The sequence below is a fragment of the Falco cherrug genome, chromosome 1, assembly GCF_023634085.1.
Source record: "Falco cherrug isolate bFalChe1 chromosome 1, bFalChe1.pri, whole genome shotgun sequence".
Lineage (NCBI taxonomy): Eukaryota > Metazoa > Chordata > Aves > Falconiformes > Falconidae > Falco > Falco cherrug.
In genome coordinates this window covers 33,836,868-33,860,814 of record NC_073697.1, presented here as the reverse complement: position 1 = coordinate 33,860,814, position 23,947 = coordinate 33,836,868, and the positions used below count along the sequence as shown (strand labels likewise).

General features: G+C 38.4%; 1 protein-coding gene across 4 annotated transcripts in view; it reads right to left on the bottom strand.

The window, feature by feature from the left end:
* KCNIP4 (potassium voltage-gated channel interacting protein 4) overlaps nucleotides 1-23,947 on the bottom strand; it is a 429,973-nt gene that overhangs the window by 199,217 nt on the left and 206,809 nt on the right. The window contains exon 1 of one of the 4 annotated variants that reach the window (XM_005435270.4): nucleotides 7,396-7,722. The exons of the other annotated variants lie outside the window; for them this stretch is intronic. Within the exon in view, the coding sequence (XP_005435327.1) occupies nucleotides 7,396-7,495 (100 nt within the window). The 5' untranslated portion in view covers nucleotides 7,496-7,722. Of the gene's footprint in view, nucleotides 1-7,395; nucleotides 7,723-23,947 lie in introns of those variants that run through there. 4 annotated transcript variants of the gene reach the window in all.

Below are 23,947 nucleotides of genomic sequence, written 5' to 3'. Positions count from 1 at the left end.
CTCAAATTCCAAGTGTGTGTATCTAATATATCTAAATCCATATATCCTTGGTTTGTCAAAAAGCCTGACTTTCTGGAGCTGAGGAATATTTTGAGTGAGGGTGACTGATGGGAAAGTAAGACAGAAAAACATAATAAAAATTAGGAATTCCATAGGAAGATGCATTAAATAGCCAAAATATTGCAATCCTGCAATAAAGAGAGCAGATCTGGTTAAAAAACTCATTTTCCTTCTGTGGTGTAGTAGCTACATCAGTTACAAATGTGAAAGTAGTAGTGAATTAATGCAAAAAAGGGAAATAACAATCTGAACAAACTATGATGTATGGCAAACTTACAGAGGAAACTAAAGGAAAAAGAGAAAATCCATTGGTGAATACACTTGTAGAGTTTATATTTGGGTTGATTACTTCTAGAATGCATTAGGAACAAGAGGAAGCATATTAACAAGGACAGAATCACAGAGATAATACTAGTGCAGCTGACCTCCCTGATTCCTGAGACATATACCAAATGACTGACACAGACCTGATGGCCAGGAAACGTATACTGCCTACTTAAAAGGGAGGGTAAATCTGGGAGTGATGCCGAGAAAAAAACATGACTCACTAGATGATGATAAGGGGAAAGACCTAGAATCGGGCACTGTTTTTTAACAATAGCAAAAAGGAAGACATTCTGAAATGAAATGATTACTCCTTCTTCCCTTGTCATCTTTAGAACATGTCAAGGTTTTGGATTCATCCCACCTAGTTTTAGAAAGCCTATAATTCTCACAATTTGAGAGTATTGCTAACCTTAACGGATAGATCCCAAATAAAACGATCACTTGTGTTCCTCTTTTCATCAAATGCATCTCATGGTTTAGTCAAAACATGCTATGGTGTTCATCAAAAAAAGCCAACAGATATGGAAGTTATTGCCCTGTGGCATACAGGACTTTAAAGCATATGATCTGACAACTCCTTTTTACTTCATATATCAACCTGTGAAATGTACTGATTTCTAGCTTCATTTACCTGATATATTTGCATACATCAGGCGATATGTCTATTTACTGTTGCAAAGAATTTTGAATTCTACAGAAAAAAGAAGCGCAGAAAGTATTATTAGCACAAATACCTTTCTTAACAAAATGGGTACCCCTGATTTCACTACTCGGGTTATTTTCTTCTGCCTATTAACTTTGGTATGCCATTTTCCCCCCATCATTGACAAAACTGTGTTCTTAGAAAATGTTTACTTTTTTACTCAGTAGACCATGAAACTAATTAGCTCTAAAGAACTTGCTTTAAAAATCCGTAACATCATTGAAGTTTTATTGGGTTTTGATAATTAAAAAAGACAGAGTTATTTTTTGCTATTTCAGCCTTAAATGCTGAAAACTAGTAAATATTCTCAAAACTTGGAAGAAATTGTGCGTATTATGATTTATATCACTCACATTTACTGATAGTTAAGGTCGTGAAAAAGTGGGGGCAGAAAGAGTCAATAAATAATAAAAGCAGAGGATGTTTATAGATTTTCATTAAGAGGGAATTCAGCCCTTGTGGAAAATATGTAAAAGTAAAGGTATCACAGTGATAGGCAAACACTGTGCAATATATAATTTTCCTTTGCTTATGGTGGTTCTTTGACAGTAGGAATGTAGCAGTTACTTATTCAAAGTAAATAAATAAAACAGATACTTTGACAATACAAATTTTAAATTGAGTAGTCAGTATGAAGTAGGGGAAGTAAATATCAGAAGTTGTCTCCTTGGAGGAGAGAAAATAGACCAGAACCCCATCTCTCTCTCATATCCAGGTTTTTCTCAAAGGAGCAAAGCTGAGCAATAAGATTCTGGCATACTTCTATTTCATAGTAGATAAGCCAATTTCCATTTATTCAAAGTCCCATTTTATATGAGATCCCTAATAACCAAACTTCAACAGGAGTGAGACCCTTGTGTTCATGAACTGTATCACAAGTATTCACCACAGGGGAAAGTTGAGAGTTCTCTGATCTCTGCTTATTCGGGTATTTTTGTTCTTTTTTTTAAAAAAAAAGTTTAATTATAAACCAGTACATTTGCAAGAGGTATTGTATTGATAACTCAGAGCATAGGGCTCTTTATCCATTTCTTTCTTCCACATCTCTTCATTTGCAGTTACAGTATTTACCTACTTCAGTCTCTGTGGATGTGAAGCACTAGACAAACACACTATCACCAGAAGTGACAATTATTCTTGAGAAAAGCAGCTCTTCAGCAGACACTGACCTGGGAACACTAGAAGGTTTTTCAGCAACAATGGACCAGCCTTCAGATGATGATTCAGAGACGTCAGACTGCTTAAAGCAGGCAACCAAGGGCTGAAGGCACCTGTTACAAATTCCCTTGGCTAGCAAGTTTCTTTTCTTCCCTGCCTATTTCTGTTTTTCACAACTGTACCCAGAAGTTGAGGCTTGTAGTATACAAAAAAAAAAAACCAACCAAAAACCAAAAACAAACCACAAACCTAGAAGGGGAAGAGCCTTCCTCTTACTCATTCTGCCCAGCAGTGGCCTGCTGACCAGCCACGCAGGATGCACAACTTGGTCTGGTGCTCGCATGTGTTAGCTCCAAATCAACTACAAACATGCCACTGGCTATAAATGACCTGCTAGTGCTGTTTGAGCAGGCACAGTTAATCAAGGAAAACTCCACAGGAGTTCTGTGTAAAAGTTTTCTACCTACTGCTTACTCACTCACATGTGAGTAGTTGTTTCAACAGCTGTTTTAATTCAATTTATCTTGTTATATATGAAGATTTAATTGAACAAATTACTTCTAAGGAATGCCTGAAATTGCTCATATTAAAATTTCTATCATCTCTTTTTCTTTTGCACGCTGTCAGATCAGGCTAATAATTTCACATCTCGGTCCATGATTGCTTTCGTACTTCATAAACCTGTGCGTAAATCTCTTTGACATCAAGACTGATCTTAAGAAAAGAAAAATGGCAGAAAAGCCACTGTGTTTATTACAAGCTGTTTCTGGTATGAAGTGCTAGTCATGATCAATCCTTTGAAATTAATATTCCTCCGTTTCCATCCAAGAACAACACTGTGAAGAGGAACATCCCTGTGGAAATGCTGAAATTCCCAGAAGACCATAGCTCAGATGACAAAACAGCTTCGTTTTTTTGAATTTCAGAGCAACCACAAGTAACTTCCACCACGTTTGAAGTCATAGCCAGCCCTTGTCAAAGAGTTATAAATATCACAAACAACTCCCTATGTGTCCATGGTTTTGCTCTGTTTTGCAGCTGATGAATGGAAATTTGTCAATAGCCAACACTACTAAAATGGGACTAGAAGCTGCTTTGACACTTCACAGGAATCAAGTGTTACACTATTTTAACTCAATTATTACAATTTTAGCTGTACAGTTCTACTACTGCCACTCTCAGGGCTTCTAAACAAGGAGATTAGATAGCAATAATACAGAAACATGGAATCCACATTTCACAGTAACATCCATGATTACTTCTGCTCCATTTTTTTTCCTGTTAGAGGTACTAACTGCTACAAGAGATTTCCTAACAAGCAGGCTATTCTCATGTAAGTATTTTTGATCATTCATATCCTTCATGTTTCTTCTCTGAACCTTATCCCTAATGGTATAGGTTTCAATGCTTCCATTGATGAAAACAAGTTTATTTTACTGATTGTTTAAGTAATAAGTGATTCTTCTTTTGAAAATCAATCCAGATTTCCCAAGAAACATTAGGACAAAACCATTTTAAGTTAGAAAAGGGCTGACCTCATCATGCTTCAACCACTCAGTCTACAACAACTTACCCAGAATAACTGACATACAAGGAAGACATTCACACACAAAACCTCTTCCATATCTTGATTGAGTTAATATTATCCTTACATATGATGATCACCACCTTTTCAGAAAAGTACTAAAGTACACTGAAATCATCTAAACTGATAACCTGAATATTTCACGGTCTTACGATGCTAACATACTGTATATACAACTTGCGCAGTTCCTGTATCTCACTTTAATTGTGAATGACTTCTGGAAAAAACTTGCCATACAAGAAGAAGTAAGATTTATATCTAGGTATATCTAGGAACAAACTTTCAAATTAGGTATCAAAAATCATTACTCCTTACACCTAATACTTCAATGGTTTAAAAAAATCAGTAAAGTTTATTAAGGACGATATAACCTGATTTATGAAGAGTTTTTGTGCAATCCACAAGCCATGAGATTGACTAAACCTATTTTGGTACTTATCACTTTATGAGCTGTCATACAATATTAAAAACATCTATTTGAAAATACTTTTATAACAACAGTAAAACCACTCAGCAGTTAAAGGCAACTAGGCAAAACCACAGAAAGCATACCCTGTTCTAAGGGAGGGCAATATATCATAAAGTAACATTTAACCTAGAGATAAAGTCTCTGCAGCCCACAACCTACAAAAGCGTATAGTCTATTCTGGTACTTATCACTTCAAGAGCTGTCATACAATATTAAAAACATCTGTTTGAAAATACTTCTCCTACAACAACAACAGAATCACTCAGCAGTTGAAGGCAACTGGGCAAAACCACAGAAAGCATACTTATCTGAGTGCAATACATCAGAAAATAAGTATAAACAAGTATATACAATATTTATTCCAAACATTTTATTATTTGCATAAATAATTAAAATAAATGCATACTATTACTACTATACACATAATTTCTATTGAAGTCTGAAGAAAGCAGAGCATTATTTACACTTACGATAGTTATTATGACACTGAAAAGAGGAAAATTACATTCTGCTTTTGATTTACATAAATCGCACCCGATTCTTCCAAATTAACATGCATATGGTTCACAAAGTTCAGAAGCATGAAAACCCAGTGTAGGAAGGAAGACAAGTTAGCTTCAAGCTTTTGTTACCATGATAGGGACTAATTTTGAAACCTAGATCTCTGTCAAAGCTTCAGTATGATTTAGAGTTCAGATTTAGCATCCCATGTTGGGTGCACTGTATTACAGATTATTATTGCCTCTGTGAATGATTTCCACAGAAATGCAGGATGTGTTTTATATGCCATAAACTATGCATTTGTATGAAACACGCAAAAAAGATTTCACGGGGACCTATTAACTTTTGAGAAAAAAACCCAGAAGGGATATAACCTATTCAAAACCAGACAACTGCAAATGCCCTTATAACAAAAAACATTTCCAGAAAACTGTGACCAACTTCCTCACTGATCCCTAGAAAAGTGTGAGTGCACTTCTAAAATCCCTTTTTTCTTAATATTCTACTTAAAAACATCTCTAACATTTGCATAATTTTATGAGGCATGTACTTTTAACTCATGGGTGGAAATGAATAGCCTTGATACTTACTAAAATCATAACATTTTTTTCAAGTCTCTAGTAAAAGTGTATAAATCTGCTTTTTTTCAACTGTAATCAGAATCAATTCTGATCTTTCATTCTCAAATCTAAGAAAAAAATGGGGAATGAACCTGCACTGTTTCTGAACTACCAGAGGATAAATTCCTAAGTCTGTGCAGTTTAGCTAAGTCCCATTTTCATACATCACTGTTCGTATCTATTATTTGATTCCCATGTAACATGCCTTTTACCTCAATCACAGCAGATGAACACCACAGAGGAATGGGGCATATATGTCTTCCTGTGGTTTCATCTAGCTGGCACACTGGAAACCTATCCTGCATTAAGTAAGAAGAAACTTCAGGCTCCATGCACATGCAGACGGGCAGTTTTTTGGCCAGTGAGGCAGACAAAACAGGTAACTGCACAAGAAACTTTTTTGTTACAGAAATGTTACAACGACTTACAGGCAGCTTCACTGTTTCTAATTGTCTTTCCATTATCAGCTTCCCCAGCCATAAAACCCGCTACAGACAACAATAGAGTGCTAAATTCTGCCAGGAGACCTGACCAGATGTGGCAATCAGACTCGACAGAACACCCACAAACCTGCTGACCAACCTAAAAAGTAAATATGGCTTTTTTTTTTCCAAATCGCTGCAGCCTCTAATGCTGGAGATAACTTTGATCATAATACTTCTCAAGCTGATGGACATTTCTATTTACAACTCAACACACAGACACAAAAAAAAAAAAAAAAAAAAAAGCAGAAGTTCACACATTTGAAGGGATGAAGGGAATCTCTGTGTTGACATTGAAACTCAATATAATGCACTCTACGGGATACATAAATGCTTTATATAAATGCACTTGATAACATATTTTTGTGAGTCCCAGCAGGGTTTTCAGATTCTTTAATCAATACCTGGAAGTCCACACAAGATAGCAACACAGACAGAGAAACAGTTAAGTGAACTTCCTTATCTAAAATCACTTGAAGAGAAGACTGCATTTCTTGAAAGGGTTACATAAGCAGGATTACTTTAGACTTTTTCACAGGAGCAGATTTTGCTTATATCCTTACTCATTAACACATGAAACCACAATCTCTCATCAACAAAGTTCCCCTTTTCATAGGCATAAGTATATACACTGTACTCAAATGCTAGCTTAGAGGAAGATTTGAGAATTCAATATGTCTTCAATATTTGAGAAACAGATCATTTCAGTCTGGAACCTAATGAAATACTGGGATGCAATGAATATCCTATCAACTACGCTGCAATCTGTGGGTTTTTAGACTAAATCCTCTTACGGTAAAAATAACAGCACTTTCAGAAATAAGGTAAAAACAATGAATATCCCACTAGCTTTCACACATAAAAAGCACATTTAAAATAATCTTCTAATTTTCCATTCTTACTGCTTTAGACAGAAACAGTATTGCTAAGAAAGGAGGTGATCTGCCTAAGATAAAGCATCAAGCAATAAAACTTGCACTCGATTGCCCTAAGTGAATCTTGAAGTTGCTTATTTTGAATCTAAGTATCATAGTTCTTATTCCTAAAACCCATTTTAAAATGCTAAAAGTAACTTAAATATTCAACAGGTTTTTTAATACTGTAAAATGTATATCTTGGTATTACAACAATCCCAGTACAGATTATGTTAACAGGAACAGATGAGGCAATCATTCTGAATAGATTATGAGGCAGTTTTAAGGCAGTGTAGCTGTACTTGCATGTCAGCCTCCTCACACCTGCTCTGACCCCTACTACTTCACATTCGCAGATTTAAAACAGGAAGAGGAGATTCCGATTTTAAGGCATTTCTAAGTTGACACTTGCAGCATTCAGGACAGCGGTTCATTTCTCCTGCGAAAGCACATCCCCGCGACTGGAGGGTCACTGCCCCAGAGCTGGGGCGGCGCAGGTGGCTCTCCAGGTGGCTGCCCCTTGCAAGGAGCCACCAGGACGCAACAACGACAAGGCACTGAAAAGCGCTCCCTTACCTTCGAAACCTGCTTCAATCAGCCCAAACTGTTCCAACACTTTAACAAAAAGCACGATCACGATCAGAACTGCTATCATTTCGAGCCCTTCCAAGTTCATGGCGAGTTAGGTCATGCTCTGACGGCCGCCAGCGGAAAGAGCGCTCTTCTGCCTGGCTGCCCTCGCCCAGCCATGGAGCCGGGCGCCGAGGGCTCCCGCCAGCGAAGGGGGCGAGCGGGAGGGGACGGCGGGGGCGCACCCTGCCCGCCCGAGCGGGGCCAGGGGGGGCCGGCGGAGCGGATCCGGCCCGCCCGCGTTACCGGCCGCGGCCGTGCGGGAAGCGAGGGGCCGCCCGCCGCCCCCCCCGGCCCCGGGGAAGCGCCGTGCGGCAGCGCGGGCGGCCAGCGGCGGGGCCGGGGCCCGTTGCCTGGGAAACGCGGGGCCGGGACGAGCACCGGGCACCGGGGGGGTGCCCGGGGGCGGCTGGAGCCGGGCTCGGGGTGCCGCCGGGAAGGCGCATCCGCAGCCGGCCACCGCCGCGGCGGCGCTGGGGCTGGGGCAGGGTGTGACCTGGCAACTTCTCCGCTACTTTCTGCGGTGAGGAAGCTGCCTCAGCCCTGTGCGATGGGGCCGCTGCATGCCGCAGGTAAAGCCACAGCGCGGTGTACCCGGCAGCGCGGTCAGCATCCCTCCGTGTGATTAAAACAGGAGCCAAAGTGTGTCGTCTCGAATTCTTGAAGGCTTATTGTGTGGGCTCATTGGGAAAACAGCAAAGAGCTGATCGAGGAGGAGGAGGAAAAGCAAGCTCATTATTTTTAGGGTGTCTCACTTCAGTAACATTTCCTAAACAAACTATTTTCCATGGAAAATACTAGCGGTGAAACACTCGAATGCTAACCACAGGACCAAACTGCTGTCTTACAACTGGAGTAGCCTCCGCCTTGCCTGCAACAGTTTGCAGTGCTGGCATTGTCACATGCAGTGCACAACGCTACTCATGGTCAAGGATTTGCTCTTTAAATCCGTTAATAATGTAGCATCTCAGAAATAATTTACATTAGAAAAACAGCGCCTCTATTGCAGCAAAAATGAGCTGGGAAACAACTGCAAAAAATTTAATCCTGTCTGGTAGACTACTGTCCCCCACACAGTTGAAATCAATTACTGCCAAGGGCTGAATTTTCTTTCTCTTCTTAGGTAAGACTAAAAAAATATCATTGTGTTGTGTGAGACCAGCAGCAACTTCTAAGTCCCCCAGGTATACTTGCATTATGATGGGTGTTATTACTGAAAACAGTGGAATGAAGCGGGAGTAAGGGGCCTAACATGAAATATAGGCACCTGCTTTTTCTACAGCGGAGAGATAAATGCATGCAGCAGAATGTTCACGTGTCACTATTTTGTGCTTTTTTGCTTGGGATTGGACTCCCTGAAGCTGCTTAGGCTTCTTCTCCCAGAATACCTAAGGTTTAACACTCCATCCTAAATATTGTATTCATATCCTTTCTGCACGCCGATCTTCCTTGGGTTTCTTTGCCTGTATTTGCTGCAAACTTTCTCCTTACATTCTCTTTTTTCATTTAATCTTTCTTCCAAGCAAGGCTAAGTATCTTTCCCCTCTAAGCCATCTTATCCATGGCTTTAAGGACAGCAGGCCCAGCTCTCCCTCCATGTGGGACTAAAATGGGCTAATTTATCAGCAGCAGCTACATAACATCTGCAACCTGTATGCCTTTTACCCAACAGGTTGAGCTTCGATACATGCAACATTGCCACCTGAACTGACATATTAATTGTCATTCATAGCTTTCATTAATATTGGTATGCTGAAAATGTTAAAATGTAACATTTTCTTTAAATGTTCTTTAAAGGACCCAATATTTACTACTTCTGTGACAGTCGCACTTAGAGCAGACAGCAGAGAACTGGAAAGCAGAGCTTGCGGTGGTGGGTCTGCAAAGGTGCAGCTGCCATTGTCCCACAAATCTGGACCCCACAGCTGGCAGCGACTAGGCAAGTATGCACACAGACATCTGCTGTCTGGGATCTGCCTCTTCAAGTACCAGCAAAGTTCATAGTTTTTGCCAGAGGTGTAGGTCTGCTGCAACTATGGCTAATTCTGGCCCCTCCTCCAAGGCAGAGCAGAGGAATACAGAAGAAAGGAGGGAATTAGTATTACACCAGTTTTACAGATGGATGCCAAAGCACAGGAAGAGTAATAATCTCCAAGGAAAGCTAAATCTTTGCAAGAAAGCTGTGACTAAACTCCCATTTCTCAAGTGCTGTGAATCAGCCCTAAGAACTGCCTTATTTTTTTCTGCTTATGATATACGTACAGGTAATCTAATATGCATTAAATACACGTTCCCTCATTAGGCCATTGCTTTTTAGCAAAACTTTACAACAGATATTTCTCCTGTAGGAATGCAAAATAGCACAAAGCTATCTCTGGTCCTTGTGTTCCTACCTGCTTAAAAATGAAGTTGACTCTACTGACAGGTAGGGTTACAAACTGCACAACAGAATTATTTCTCTCTCCGAGGGCCTTGCCAAAACCAGTGAAGTAGCCTGCCAGTTTCTTCTTTGCCTTCCATTAGAAAAAAAGAAAGTGATCTTACCCATAGTTTTATCAAAACATGACAGGAATAATGTAGCTAACATAGTTCAAATATCGAAACCTTATTTTCTCTCTTGTCTAACTACCCAAGCCTTAATATAGTGTGGAAGTAAACTTGAAAAACTTCTACAAGTAGGGATGCAGAAAATAGGAATGGGAGGAAGGATATTAATGTGTAAATTACCATGTTATATATGTATTTTCTACAAAACAGCACACATCTGTGGATTTTTTATGTGTAACTGCAGATAAAAGGTTTCCGCCTAGAAAGTGTTACAGAAATTGTCTCCTTTTCATCAAAGCATTTTGCAGGTTCTTAGTTTTTTTCACGAGGTTAAATATATTAAACTGAAGTCACTGGTTATATTTTGAGCTAGGGACATACCTAAATGGTCACTTATCCTGTGATGGAGTTATAAACCACAATACTCTGTTTACATTACTATGACTAAGATACTTGATACCATCAATCTTACTGCTATTTCTTAATGCTATATATCATGAAATGTTAATGTTAAAAAAAGACCCAACCAATTTAGACTGAAAAGTGATGAGTAGGTCTACAGATGGAGTTCTAGCAACCATTATATTTCTTCCTTATACTTCCTTTTCTTATGCGCTCAAAATAATCTGGATGTCGTTAAGACCCTCTCAGGTTTTAACTATGATTTCCATGAGGCTGATTACTAACCTGTGATATTCCTTTCCATCTATGGAAATAGTTTATGGGAGCCTGGCCTGCAAAAATCAAAATCAGTTGGATTTGTTTAAAAAGTTCAGATTAGTGATCTGAGCAAACCCTGATGACTTCGCATAAAGCAAACGGGGATGCACACATGCACTGCTGCACTAACATTTAGGGGAAGGCTATCCTTGGCAGAGGGTTAGTTAGTGGTAGAGCTAACTGGCAGAGTTGAGTGCAAACAGGACTCTGCACAACAAGGGAAAGCTGAAATGGAATAGCATCAGTGGGAGTCCCATGTCATACATGAAGTCTGAGAACAGAACATCTAGCAGAAGCTACAATGTCATGATTTTGACTGAGAACAATGTAAATAATTTTTTAGCATGCAAATGATAAGGGTAAAAATCATCATGTATAGCTAGAGCAATCTAACGATTGCTTTAGAAGTGATGTCTCTGCAACTTATTACAAAGATTAATAATATTTTTATCCTATCTATAATAAGAACAGCTTTGAATAAATCTTCCAACATCCAATAAAATAATTTAAATATTTATTTGTGTAGCTATTTAAAAGATTTATATTTTTTAATCTTAAAAGGGGGTAAAAACCTCTCTTGTTCTAAAGGAGAAAACGGTTCAGAAAATCTTTATATAATGTAAGTGCAAATACTTTATCTCAGTAGCTGTAATTACAGTTTATTCTTCCTTTTTCTGTCTCTTAAGCTTACTACTAGCATAAGAAATTAAAAGAATAAAATAAAACATTAATGTGCATTTCTCAAAAAAAATATAAACCCTAGTAAATCTTCTAGCTCATCAAATCACTGAGCAAAACCAGCAAAAAGATAAAAAGTTTTCTCTTTTAATTTTAATTTAAAACTGTTTCTTAGTAAATATTTAATGAATCCAAAGAAATGATAGAAAATGCTATGATGCATTGATGCATTCAGCCATTATAAATGTGAAATTCCATAATGGCCCACACCTTACAACTTACCTCTAGGCATGAGCCAACAGGGCTGACTTCCATAGAATTTTTTCCCAGATTAAGCACTGGTGAGAAAAAAGTCCAGCAATCTGACATCACAGTGCCTTCTTTCTACCTTTTCACAACTTTTATCTAAATTTACATCTCACACTGTCCCCAGTGCTTTTAACTTGGACTCCTTTTAACTCAAGGAGCTGCCACAGTTCAGACACAATGATGCTTACATCATATTAGAAGATGACTGCTTCCCAGTCCCACCCAAGAAGTCATGCTACTGATATGCATGATGACTCCTTAAACAGGCATTTCAGCCCCATGTCAGCAGGCAGCAATAATTTTATGGGCTGGCTGGCGGTTGTATCTCACCCAAATTGTCTCCAGTCGTGGAAGAGGGGCAAGATGTAGTCATGAAGCAGAAGTTCTGGCTCTTCATGCTTGGCGTATACTTGGAAGGCAATGCATAAATCCCGTGCTTTTACAGCACTGATTAAAATACAAAAAAAAAAAAAAGTTATGTACTGCAATATTCATAAGCAGGCTTTTCAAAGTCACTGACATAAAACATCCTCACCAGCCAACTGAGACGTAATCTCAGTTGAAAAATATACCTGAAGCTCTGGATAATATCATAACATCACTCTTCTGAAGTTTTGGGTTGCTATAATGTCAGAAGCAGCACAAATTTTGTCAATATGTCAGTTATTCTAAATGCTCTTCTGAATAGTATGTGGGTATCCTGGAGCCCTTAAAATAGATTTATATTTCAAGTTTATCCCTTTCCATACAGTGAAAATATAGCTCCCTGAATCTGGTAGTATATTTCTGGAAAATGATGCAGATATACTAACTGTGACCATGAAGTGTATGTCATTAGAAGACAGAAATTTTCTCATGACATGGGAAAACACCATCCGATAACTCTGTCTTTACTGGAGGTCCTTAAACCGCATTAAAAGAAAAAAAATCTTCAAAAAAGTTCAATGCCTTAAAAATGTCAGACAACTCTATTTGAAAACTCTCTGTGGAAAGTGAAGCTGAAAAATACTTGGCTGTTCTAATTCCATAGATGAAGCTCAACCATTCTCATTATTTGTTTGTGCTACCTATTTATTAGCAAGGATTTTTCTTCTAAGAAACGTAATGATTTTTCAAGTGTTTCAGTTGAGGAAACATATTGATCATCTTACAAACTACAGAGAAAGTCCTGCCACACAGAATTACAAGAGTTACTAACTTTCATTTGTAAAACCCCTATGCGTCTTCACTAACGAAGAACTAATGCAGCAAGCTTTGTTTCACATTTTGAAATAGCCACAGCGTGTCAAGGGATGGTGTTTTATATTTGATTTAATTTTCTGTGAATGACACATGACCTCACATAGTTCATGTCCAATGCCTCACACAACTGTAGGATGCCACAGGTGGTAGCAGGCTTCCAGCAGCTTACTTCACCGTACTTTCAAATCTATAGTGTATCTAATGCCCTCAGCTGAACAGCTTTAAGATTCAGTGTTTTTTCCCTGTCAGACAACTAAACTTTTAATTCAGACCTTCACATTTTGCTCCTCAACTATTGTGACCTTCTCTTTTCTGTCTTTGCCAAGTGCTGTCTTTCTCCTTTTTATCCACTCAGGATACTGCTGCAAAGGTCATCATTCTGGCTTACCTCTCCAGCTGTCTCAGTCTTCCCTTTACATTTCTAATGGAACCACTTCATCATATACAAAATATTTGCCATCACCTTCAGTGCAAGTCCTAACGCACTACTACCATACTCAGTCACTGTCGACACTTAGAGAATATTGAGCTGTTAACCCACTCAAGCAGTAACACTAGCTTTATTCGTTCAGAAATCAGACTTTATTCATAAGAAATGTTGCCAGCATTAATGCAGCCCCTTAATATTCTGAAATATTACTACATCAGTTCTTCCTGTGCTACAAAGTTTCTGTGATATACAGTATGTGGATGATGACATTTTTGAACCTATAGCTATGGACAGAGGGTGAGAATTTTATGACAGAATGTAGTAAAATTTTCATCCAGATAGCAAATGGAGAAGACACATCATTAATATTTAGAAATGTGATTAATAATTAGAAATATATTCATATTTTTGATACCTTTTTTGCTGCGTATTATTGGAAAATGGTCAAGCTCCCTGCAGATTTTAGATGTGAACATTGTATTAAGTCAACTTCACCACAAATATGATTAGGAAACTTATTTACAGCCTCAAAATAAAAGACTGACAGAAGAGTTCCTCCAGTTCAGCTGATGCAGCATGTGGATGTTCACCAGATTTTCCCTCCTAATCCCTTGATGCATCATTAGTAGCTCACTACAGACAACAAGAGACTGTTATGTCAATCAACAGTAAAAAGTCACAGGGAAGCCTAGCTCCAAAGCCTATGGAAAACAGCTTGAGAGACTGGAGCAAGACAGCATCTTTCATAGTTCTGCTTAAAAAAAGACCCCAAACAACCACAAAATAAAACAGAACCAAAAAGCCAGGGAAATCTGAAGCCAATGAGCCTTACAGTCTGACTTCAGCCCCGGTGTGCTGTTAGGGGGTGTTTCTAGTTCAAAGGGTGAGCTTCTACTTTTCCCAGTTTTTACTAAGACAAATGACAGAACAAAAGAGTGAGAAGTTCAGGGGGTTTTTTTCAGACTGGTCATACAAAGCTAACAAACATACATAAAGGAAATAAAGAAAGCCGACAGGTATATTCAGTTTCTAGCTCTGCTCAATTAACCTACTTGGAGCACTATGAAGGAGCCCAACCAACTTCTTCCTAACGATCTGACGCCTCTTAATTTCTTTCCTGCAGGCCTCCACCATGTATGACCCTGAACCAAACAAATACATGTGACTAAGCAAAGCTTGTTGTAGGTTCAAATGTCAGAGTCTTAGTTTTGTGAGTTCTGTTTTGGTTGGTGGGTAATGCTAAGCCATCTTATTACAGAAACTCACTGAAGGGTGCGTTACGGTGCCTGAAGAATCAAGAGCGATTGTATCATTTTTCTGATGGTGAAAAAAGCATCTTACAAATAACTTCTACCTATTCAATAGTAATGTTTACCTCATTGATAGACAATGATTGTTAATGTCTGTTTTAAACCAGCTGACAAGGGCAGATGGCCCTTTTATGTGAACAACTGTACAGAAACAAACACTTGGGTTAGCAGTCTCAGCAGACAGTCCTACCTAGTTCAGTTGCACGTGTGGTCTTTACAGCACAGGTTTGAAGAGCATTAGTGCAACCATCCAGAGAGACATAAAGCACTGACATTCGCTATTTAATAAGCAGACTATTTCCATGCACTGAGCACCAAGACCTGGCGACTTTCAACATCGCTAAACTCAGCAACTTAAATTAGTAGGCAGGAAATTCTTGTTATCTAAATTCTCTCTCCCTCTTCTGTCTTCATGCAATATAAATGCCTGTATTACCACTTCCTTCCTCCATTATTACATTCTTTGGTGCCCAGGAAATATTTTTCTTGATAAAGTGGTCGTTTACATATAAAAAATATGACTTCTTTTTAAAGAGATTAGTAAATCTACTGGTTCTTTAGTACTCTTCACTCTATGCTTTTTAAAAACTGATTATATTTAAATTCAGATTTGCTGCACTGGAAAGATTAGGTCTTGATTTATACTTTCTCCACTTGGGTCTGTAAGGTGAACATGTTTCTGTGTGAGCTGGTAACCTTCCAAAGTGGTGTGGAAATTTAAGGAGCAAAGGCAGACCCAGTGGAGACACAAAGAACAAACAAGGCACTGAAATTTGTTTACATATTAATCTTCAAATGTGTCAAAAGAGTGCTGCTCTTTCATTTTAGTATCTTATAAGAATTTATACACGAGGCCAGATATTATTTGCTTTGCCTTTATATTCACTGGCGATATATGACAAAGAGTGCTCCAAATGTTCCAGGGAGCTCAGAAATGTAAAACAATATGCAATCTGACATTTAATGCACCTCGCTTGTCAAAACAAACAAAAAACAAGTGGGATGCCTGAAAAGCCTCACTACAGTTAGATATTTACTTATTTTGTATTTCCTATTGCTTTCTCTCATTATGTCATGAATTTTTTGATTGGTGGTCAACCCCCATATCCTCTTCCACCATGAAAATGACACTAGGATTTGTGCAAATCCTTTGCTTCATTGTGGATAAACTACTTCAGTGGGCGACCATAACCTGTTTTGTGCAATTTACATGAGAAAACAGATGTAAGGCAGAGATGACTGTGAGAATGTATCTGTTCCTCGGGAATCAAAACAAACAAAGAATGAAAACACTACACCAGACTTACGGTAATGAAAAGGGAGACAGAAATAAAAGAGGGCAGGCCCCACAGATACCGTATGGTCACTTCAGGGCTCTGAGTGGCCCAGGTCTGCCAGGTTGAAAGGACATGTGGTCCTGAAACAAAGAAAGATCGAGCTTTTTCCATGAGACTTTTTGCTACCATTATTAGCACCGCTAATAATTACAGATGCGATTGAGCAAAAGAGCACATGTTTTCTCCTCATCTGTTGAAAACACAAAAGGGCCTACTTGAGTAGCATGGGTAGGCACTGTAAGAACACGCATCAGAGGATGCATGCAGTGTACAATACACGCCGAGTAAAACTCTCCCAGCCAGCTGTCTGCCAGTTTACATGACAAAGAATTAATTTCCACAGGCTGTCAGGTGATTAAAATATTCCGCAGAGTAAAACAAACAAAAAAAATATTGAATGTTTCCCTTCACATGGCAAGACTTAAAAAAAATATTTGAAGCAAGTAGGCTGTGACTATGCTTTCTGTCTGGAAAAGTACTAACACTGCCAGATAGGTTAGAAAGTAATTTAAAGAGCTCCAGACCAATATTATGAGATTGCCTGTGAAAACAGTAAAGTCTAAAATTGAACAGAGCTAAAGAAAGAACAGTGTGGAAGAAGGAAAAGAAATACTGAAACACTTTATTTTCCCCAAGCTGAGAACCAGATAGGGTTCAAAAGGCATCCTAAGACTGCTACCCAGAAATTAATTTTAGAATGCAATTTAGATTCATCCATGAATATAGCCTTATCAGAGTGCAGGAGAACCATGAAATTAAATATATGCATACCTATATACACAACATGGGAGCAGCTGGAAGTAACAGTGATTCACATCTTACATTCTTGTTTGGCGCTATCAATACGCTTCAAACGCAAAATTCCCCCTATGTAACTTCAGCCATTCTTTGGGTTTCCTTCCCCCTGAGGAATATCCCTCTGATGCATTTGCAGTGTTTTGCATCAGAAGAGAAAACCATATTCAAAGCAAACAGCAGGGTCTGGGAGAGGGAGCCCATGGGAGAAGAGGTTGTTGCCAGCAGAGAGCTCTTCCACAGAAATGTATTGCAGTAGTACTGGTAGCTAGAGGGGAGTCCTCCACTCCTTTTCAGCCTTGCTGCAGGTGAGGAAGACAGCCAGTGGGAAGATGGCAAGATGAGTTTGCTTCTGTTTCCCAATATCCACCTTGTCCACAACGTAGGCTACATCACTTCCTCAGTGAAAGGATGCTGCAGAGCTGAGCTGTGGTACACATCCATCCAAACCCTACGCAGGGTCCCCACAGTACCCCATTGCATGTCTGCCACATCCCAGCAATAGAACCAGGCTCAGGATTTTTCCCATGGTGATACCTCTAAAAACCCTACAAACCTGAAGCTGTCACTTTTTGACGCCGGTTTTGCAATCTGCCTGCCATGGCCTGTGGGCTTGACTCTTTCCATGCTGGGAGACTTTTGTTTGACTTTATTTTTGAAGCAGGATTTTAACCTCATTCCCTGCATCACTTTTTGGTATAATTTTTCTTCATCTCTGGCCGTTTTCTATCTTTGCACTACTTCCCACTGACATTGCCAATCAGTAACAGCATGTGTCGTTCTGTAGCTTCCTCTTTTGGACAAAGTTCTCATTGTTCTCCTTTGTCCCTGGCACTAATCACTTGAAATATGCACATCAAATTAGAAGAAGAAAGTTTGCCTCTGCGTTTTCAAGGTTCTTTTCTGAATTGTTATTTCAGTAGAGACTACCTTGCAGTTGAGCCACAGATTACTGTACTTTGACAATTTAGCTGTGTGCCAACTGACAGACCAGTTAATCATCCACATCACACATTAATCATCTCTTCCTATCTGATATCTCACTGTCAAAGTGAAATATCAGTGTAAGCTTTTCTACACTGCCAAGCAATGGATGGTTCAGAAGTACTGGTACAGTAAGATAAAAGCATCCTCTTTGAATCTATCAAAATACAAAAACATACATTCACTTCTCTAGTGAATAACATATTGATATGAACTGTATGTGATGTTCTACCCATTCAATATTAGGATTCTATTCTACTGTCTATGCTCAACCACGGTTGCATGTACCATCTTCAATACATCACCAAGGACACCCTAAAAAACATCTTTGCTGTGGCTTTTCACCATGATCTTTTTGATAGTTCTGTCATTTCTAGATAGGGAATTTCTCCATATTTTCAAAAAAATGTGCATGCAGATACAGTATGCTGGTTTTGACTACAAGAAGAACTGAACTTCCGTCACATGTTTTTGCACAGATCCATTTATATTGTATCCTTGCTAGGTGGTCTTACAACATGTTAGTTACATAAAGACTCTAGCAAGCAGCGGATAAAATGCTAAAAAAGAAAGCCTAGAATGAAGCTTTTTTGCTTAATAATAGATTTAACTCAACTGCTAACCTATGTAAAAATAATGGAGTACCTTGTTCTGATAAATATAGGGGAAATACCAAAGAAATATTTGATGCAATATTCAGGGAATACCCAGAATGACTTTTAAAACTACAGTATTGTCCCTATAGCTGGTAAGCTGTGAATCATGGGTGCAAAAGTCTGTGAAGTCTAGGAGTATGATGATATGCTCCTAAGATAAATATACTATATATAAGCTATAACAAAATTAATTTTGTGGTGTCAGAATAATGCTGATTCTTCTTCATCATCAGATGTTAATTCACATGCTTAGTAGTTGCTTAGAAATAATGGCTTTGAAAAGTCATTAGTATTACGCATTTCACAGCTGCTCATTTAAAAAAAAACCCAAACAACTAAAATCAAGTGGACAGTAAAAGAGCCAAACATTTGGTATATTACAATCTGATACTTAACTAGGTATGGAAGCTTTTGAGATATTCCTATAATCAAAGAAGTTCTGCAGGCAGGGAAGGTTAGCAGATTGTCTGGGATTTTTTTCCTTTCATATGGGAACAATTTTGAATGATCCAGAATAAATTCAGAGACATTTTGAAAAACTGTTTGCAATTTTCAAAAAAAACCCTAATTTGCAGAGTCATTCCTCGTTCTGATGACTTACATCGATGAAACTTGTTCTATGCATGCAGCTTTGAAATCTGTCCTATTCCCAAATCACTACTTCATATTGTGGCAAAAGTAGTAGAAGTGTCAAGTTGAAAATTTAGTATTATAATTATCTAGAACAGAGCAACACGTAAGATCAGCGATCACCATCAGAGATGCACCTAGCTCCATTGAGTGTTAAATACATACAGAACTTGCACTTCAAGTTTCAAACATGGGATCACTGAAGTTGAACAAACCCTTAGAAAATATGGCCTATGCAAGACAACAATAACAAAACAAAAATATTCCTTTGGGAAGGAAGACTTACAATATAGCTGGCAAAAAATAGTTCCGAGAGAAGCATCAACTAAAAATATTTTTCAAATAATTCTGCAGACTCAGAATTATAAAGTTGTAGAATTTTAAGCATTTTCAGGAACCCACCTAGTCCAGTCTCTTGCATTGTACTTTACTGACAGAAATTTTAAAATATATAAAAAAGAATTAGAGCCAAACATCCCCTCAAGAACTCTAGTGTTTGATCACTCTCTACTGACCCTCTCCGACACAATGTTCCCCCCAATTTCTTTTGCTGCTATTTGAGCCCATTTATTCTTGTCTTATTCATAGATCTCTGTAAATTTGTCAGTCACAGAAGCAGGTCTGGTCTAAAAAAATTAAACTGAATCAACTAGAATTCTCTGAAGCAGTCACTTAGTTTTCGTATGTCCTTTCATATACATCCTACTTATTTTGCTCTGCTGCATTTTTTTTAATCAGAAAACTGAATATCTAAAATGTTCCAGCTATTTTTAAAACTGTTTTTGAAAAAAATGAAAAAAAAAAAAGTTTGGGAAATGCATTTTTCCTAAGATAAAAATGTAGAAGTTTTCAAATCAACCAGAATAAATTTTAAATTATTCCACAGCTGTGGGAAACATCTCTCTCATTAAAACTGACTACTGACTATTTTGCTTTTACATTGTACTCTTTCCTCTATTTTTCCTTGTTTCAGTTAAAAAGCTTCCCTAAGCATTGACTGTTACATTTCGAAAATCATGCCAGGTGGATAAATGTTAGTAAAGTGAAGCAAAGCATCTACACTTTCTATGTAAGTGGAACATGACTGAACTAAAGGGTCTGGTGGGGACATGCTTTCTATTTCATTTGGAAACCATTGAATACCGCTGTTTCTATAAGCTCACTTGGGTCCTCAAATTCAGATCTGGCACAGCCAGCAAAGTTGTCAGAGGTACACAGTGTTTAATGGAGGTTATCACATATCCCTGACTCATGTGAACACGTACTATGAACATGTTCACTGAAAAAAACCCAGCACATGGAGATTCACAGTCTGTTTGACCATTGCACTGGAATAGAAAGTCCTGACAGAAATCATGCAGATAAAGAGAATGTCTATGCACAGTGATTTTACATTTTGAGCACTGCATTAACTGAAAGACAAATGAAATCAGTGGTAATGTAGTCACAGAGTTCCTGACTTGCTAAACAATTATATATCTTGTATACATTACTCAAGAAAAGCCAGTGTTTGCTTTATCAAATAAATTTAGCATTGATACAGTAGTTTTGACTGGAGATACCGCTTAGTAATATACGCTTAAGACAGGATCCACTTCAGGGAATTTTGAGCAGAAATACAGATTTCTGACCTCACAAACTCTTCTGGAGGAATTCAGTATCCCAGCAGAAAAACTGCTTTGTACTGAGGGAGCTGCTCCCAAATATTCAACATATAAATTATTATGCTCTTGAATGTGTCGATCTCTTGGCAGAGATGAGCACTAAATAACTGTTTCATTGCATGATAGCAGTTTGTGTGTCTGGATTTCAATTCCGTGTAATTTGATGAACGCCAGAGATCTTCATCACATAGTTCAGGATAAACTGCATGAAAATCAAGTATAAATGAAGTATGGGTCATCCATGAGCAGAATTCAAAGAGATGCTGGGAAGTGTAATAGCATCTGTCACAGCATCCAAATAGATAGATGGATTTCCAGTGCATCTGTTTTCAGAAAATAAAATGGCTTGGCTGAAGTTGGACTATGTCTTGTTAGAGAAGAAGAAAGATACCCAAAGAAATAAGGCAAAGAGTCATGTGGCCACACTTTTGCCTGTGTTTTAGTATAGACCCAATCCCATTTTGAGAACAGAGAAAGAATAACATGAGGTTGCACAAAAATAAGGGGAATAACACATGAGATGGTCTCTCCCTCTTCTCCTAATTGAAGGAGCTCAGCTAAAACCAAACACACACAAACAAGCTAATTCCCTATAAAATCTGTAACACAATCTGTGAGCAACAAGACCTACATAAACCAGTGGTCCCGAAGGTAGTGGACTTAATTGGCTATTGGTTTGTAATAGACAGTCCTTTCCAAAATACAAAATGGGTGCAAAATTTTACCAGTTTAAAATTATAAATGACAGTTATTTAGTACTGGAGTACTAAATGGAATGCTGGCATGCTCATAATATTTAATAAGAGCGTGCCAGCATGAGAAAGGTGGTGACCAGGGTCAGCTGAAAACTACAGAGCAAGATTTCTCTCTTTTTGGTTTTGATGCATAGAATTTTAACCTCATGATTTACGTTTGGCTTTATTAACTGAAAATGAAAGGGAAAAGACAGAACGAGGTATTCTGTACTTTTTCTCTCCAGCTGTGTTCTAGCCTTGCCACACGTTGGCTGCGCTTTCGGAGAGCATATGGTCACAAGGAACTTTTCTCTGTAGAGCATTCCTGTACTGCTGGAGCCTGAAGGTGGGGGACTGATTAGTTTTGTTAAAACTACCACATATTCCTGGTGCAACTAGTTATTAATTGATGCAAAGGACAGCTGATTATTAAGTTATGTCTGCCTACTAACTAGTTATTAATTTATGTCTTATTTTCCACAGGGGACAACTATGATTTCAAGCCTTCTCTCCCAGACAGGGCACTGTCACTACACACACCAAGAACAGACCACCACACCTGTCACCACAAAACTGGCAGGACTGTATCCTGCCGGGAGGGGATCCCGCTCCTCCCATGGGCAGCACCACTGATTACCCCAGCTGTGGCTCATGGGGGTACACAAGAGTTCTTTATGCAGAATTACCAAAATTGCATTCCCTTGTAACCAACGTAATCATTCACACTTGCATCAAATGCAAGTAAAATGCTGCTTTTCAGAATTCTCTGCTGATACCGACATGTGTTGTCATCTTTAATTTGGAGACCTGGGCCCAGCTTGTGTGATGACCAGAGGAAGAGGACCATTCCCAGCTGCTGGCATCTGCACAGGGCAGCACAAACCCCAGTGGGAAGCCTGCCTGCCATAACTCCTTTTTATGCGGAAACAGGTAAGTAAAGAACATAGGTCTTCAGTCACTCTGAAAACAGGCACCATGTGTTTTGGGTAACTGTTATCAAATAAAAAGTTTATCTTATTGAAGTATGACTGAGTTCTTTAAAAAAAAATCACACACACACTCCCAACCACTCCCCCAAAAATGCAAAAAAAACTTTGATTGAAACCCAGTGCCTTATTTAGACTGGGCTTTTTTAATGCTGCAGATAATACAAATAAAGGATACTCACAAACAAAATTTATCTCTATATTTCTGCTGGCTTTAAAAGAGGCTGATGGAGTGCCTTAGAGCATTGTACATTTTTAAAAATAGAAGGTACATGAATAGACATGCACATCAGTTTTTAAGAGAAACGAGTCACAGGTCTTCAATTATGTTTCTTTTTCCTTTATTTTAAATTTAAGAAAAGACCTTATTTGTACCTTATTGCATCCTTATCAAAATCCTGTGAACGTAGTTAATCTCACTTCATGTGAATAGGATAACAGCAATAATAACACTGTGAAAAGCAACAGACCTCATTGTTAATGTGTTTTATTGAAGCAAATAATTGAGATCTGGTATTTTACCTTGAGAGGAATATTGTCAAGTAGCACTTTAGTCAGTAAATATTCTTGTCTATGAGTTGGATTCTATGCAATGGAAAAGTCAATTTTTACTCTGAATTCAACTTCACCAACATATTCCTAGTGTATCCTGGAAACCGCTATATGTGTATATATGTGCTTTTCCCATGTTGTAACCAATAGTACACAGGACTTGACAACTTCACAAAATCTCGAAGTATTTCTCGAAAGTGTTTTGGAGGAATATTTGCTGCTTACCTTCAGAAAGGGAAACAAACTAAAAGGTAATGAGCTGCTTTTCATAACACATACAGCCAAAAGCATAACCTGCATATCCTGTTGTCCATCCTGTTATTCAGTCTGTCTGCTATAGTAAAGCTTAAAGTATCTACAACTACACTCTAATTTTTTGGTTGCAATTTTTGTAATTGCTTTAAGTTTGTTAGTCTACTGTGAAGATTGAAAAAAAAGAAAGCAGAGTACAGCTTTTGCTGTGAAAAATGCAATTCAGAAAAGGCAGAAGCAGACTTCTGCTACACAGAATAGCAGCTATGTGGTTAAGATTAAAGGGTCTCCAAAATTCTTTGAAATTTGTCATCTTAAAGATAAAGAGTTTCTTCATAAGGAGCCTCAACTGTAATGGCTTTTTCAGCTGCTGAGGCTCAGAAACTTTAAAATCAAACGTGTGAAAAATGTGCTGGCTGAAATGGCATAGGATGCTACATGACATAGAGGCCTCAGGTAATCCTACCGCTGAAAATAATCAGAAATGCAACAACTCAGCTTAGTACTGCCTCAGTTCCAACCTCTTCCCAAAGGAGTATCAAAACTTGATCTAAGCATTGCAAGGAGCAAGTGGAAGACATCCCAGAATGAAGGTGCCAAATACACTGTCTGATTGCTATTAACCATCTGTCCCCATTTTGTACTGCATTAGTTGGGCTAGGTAAAATGCTG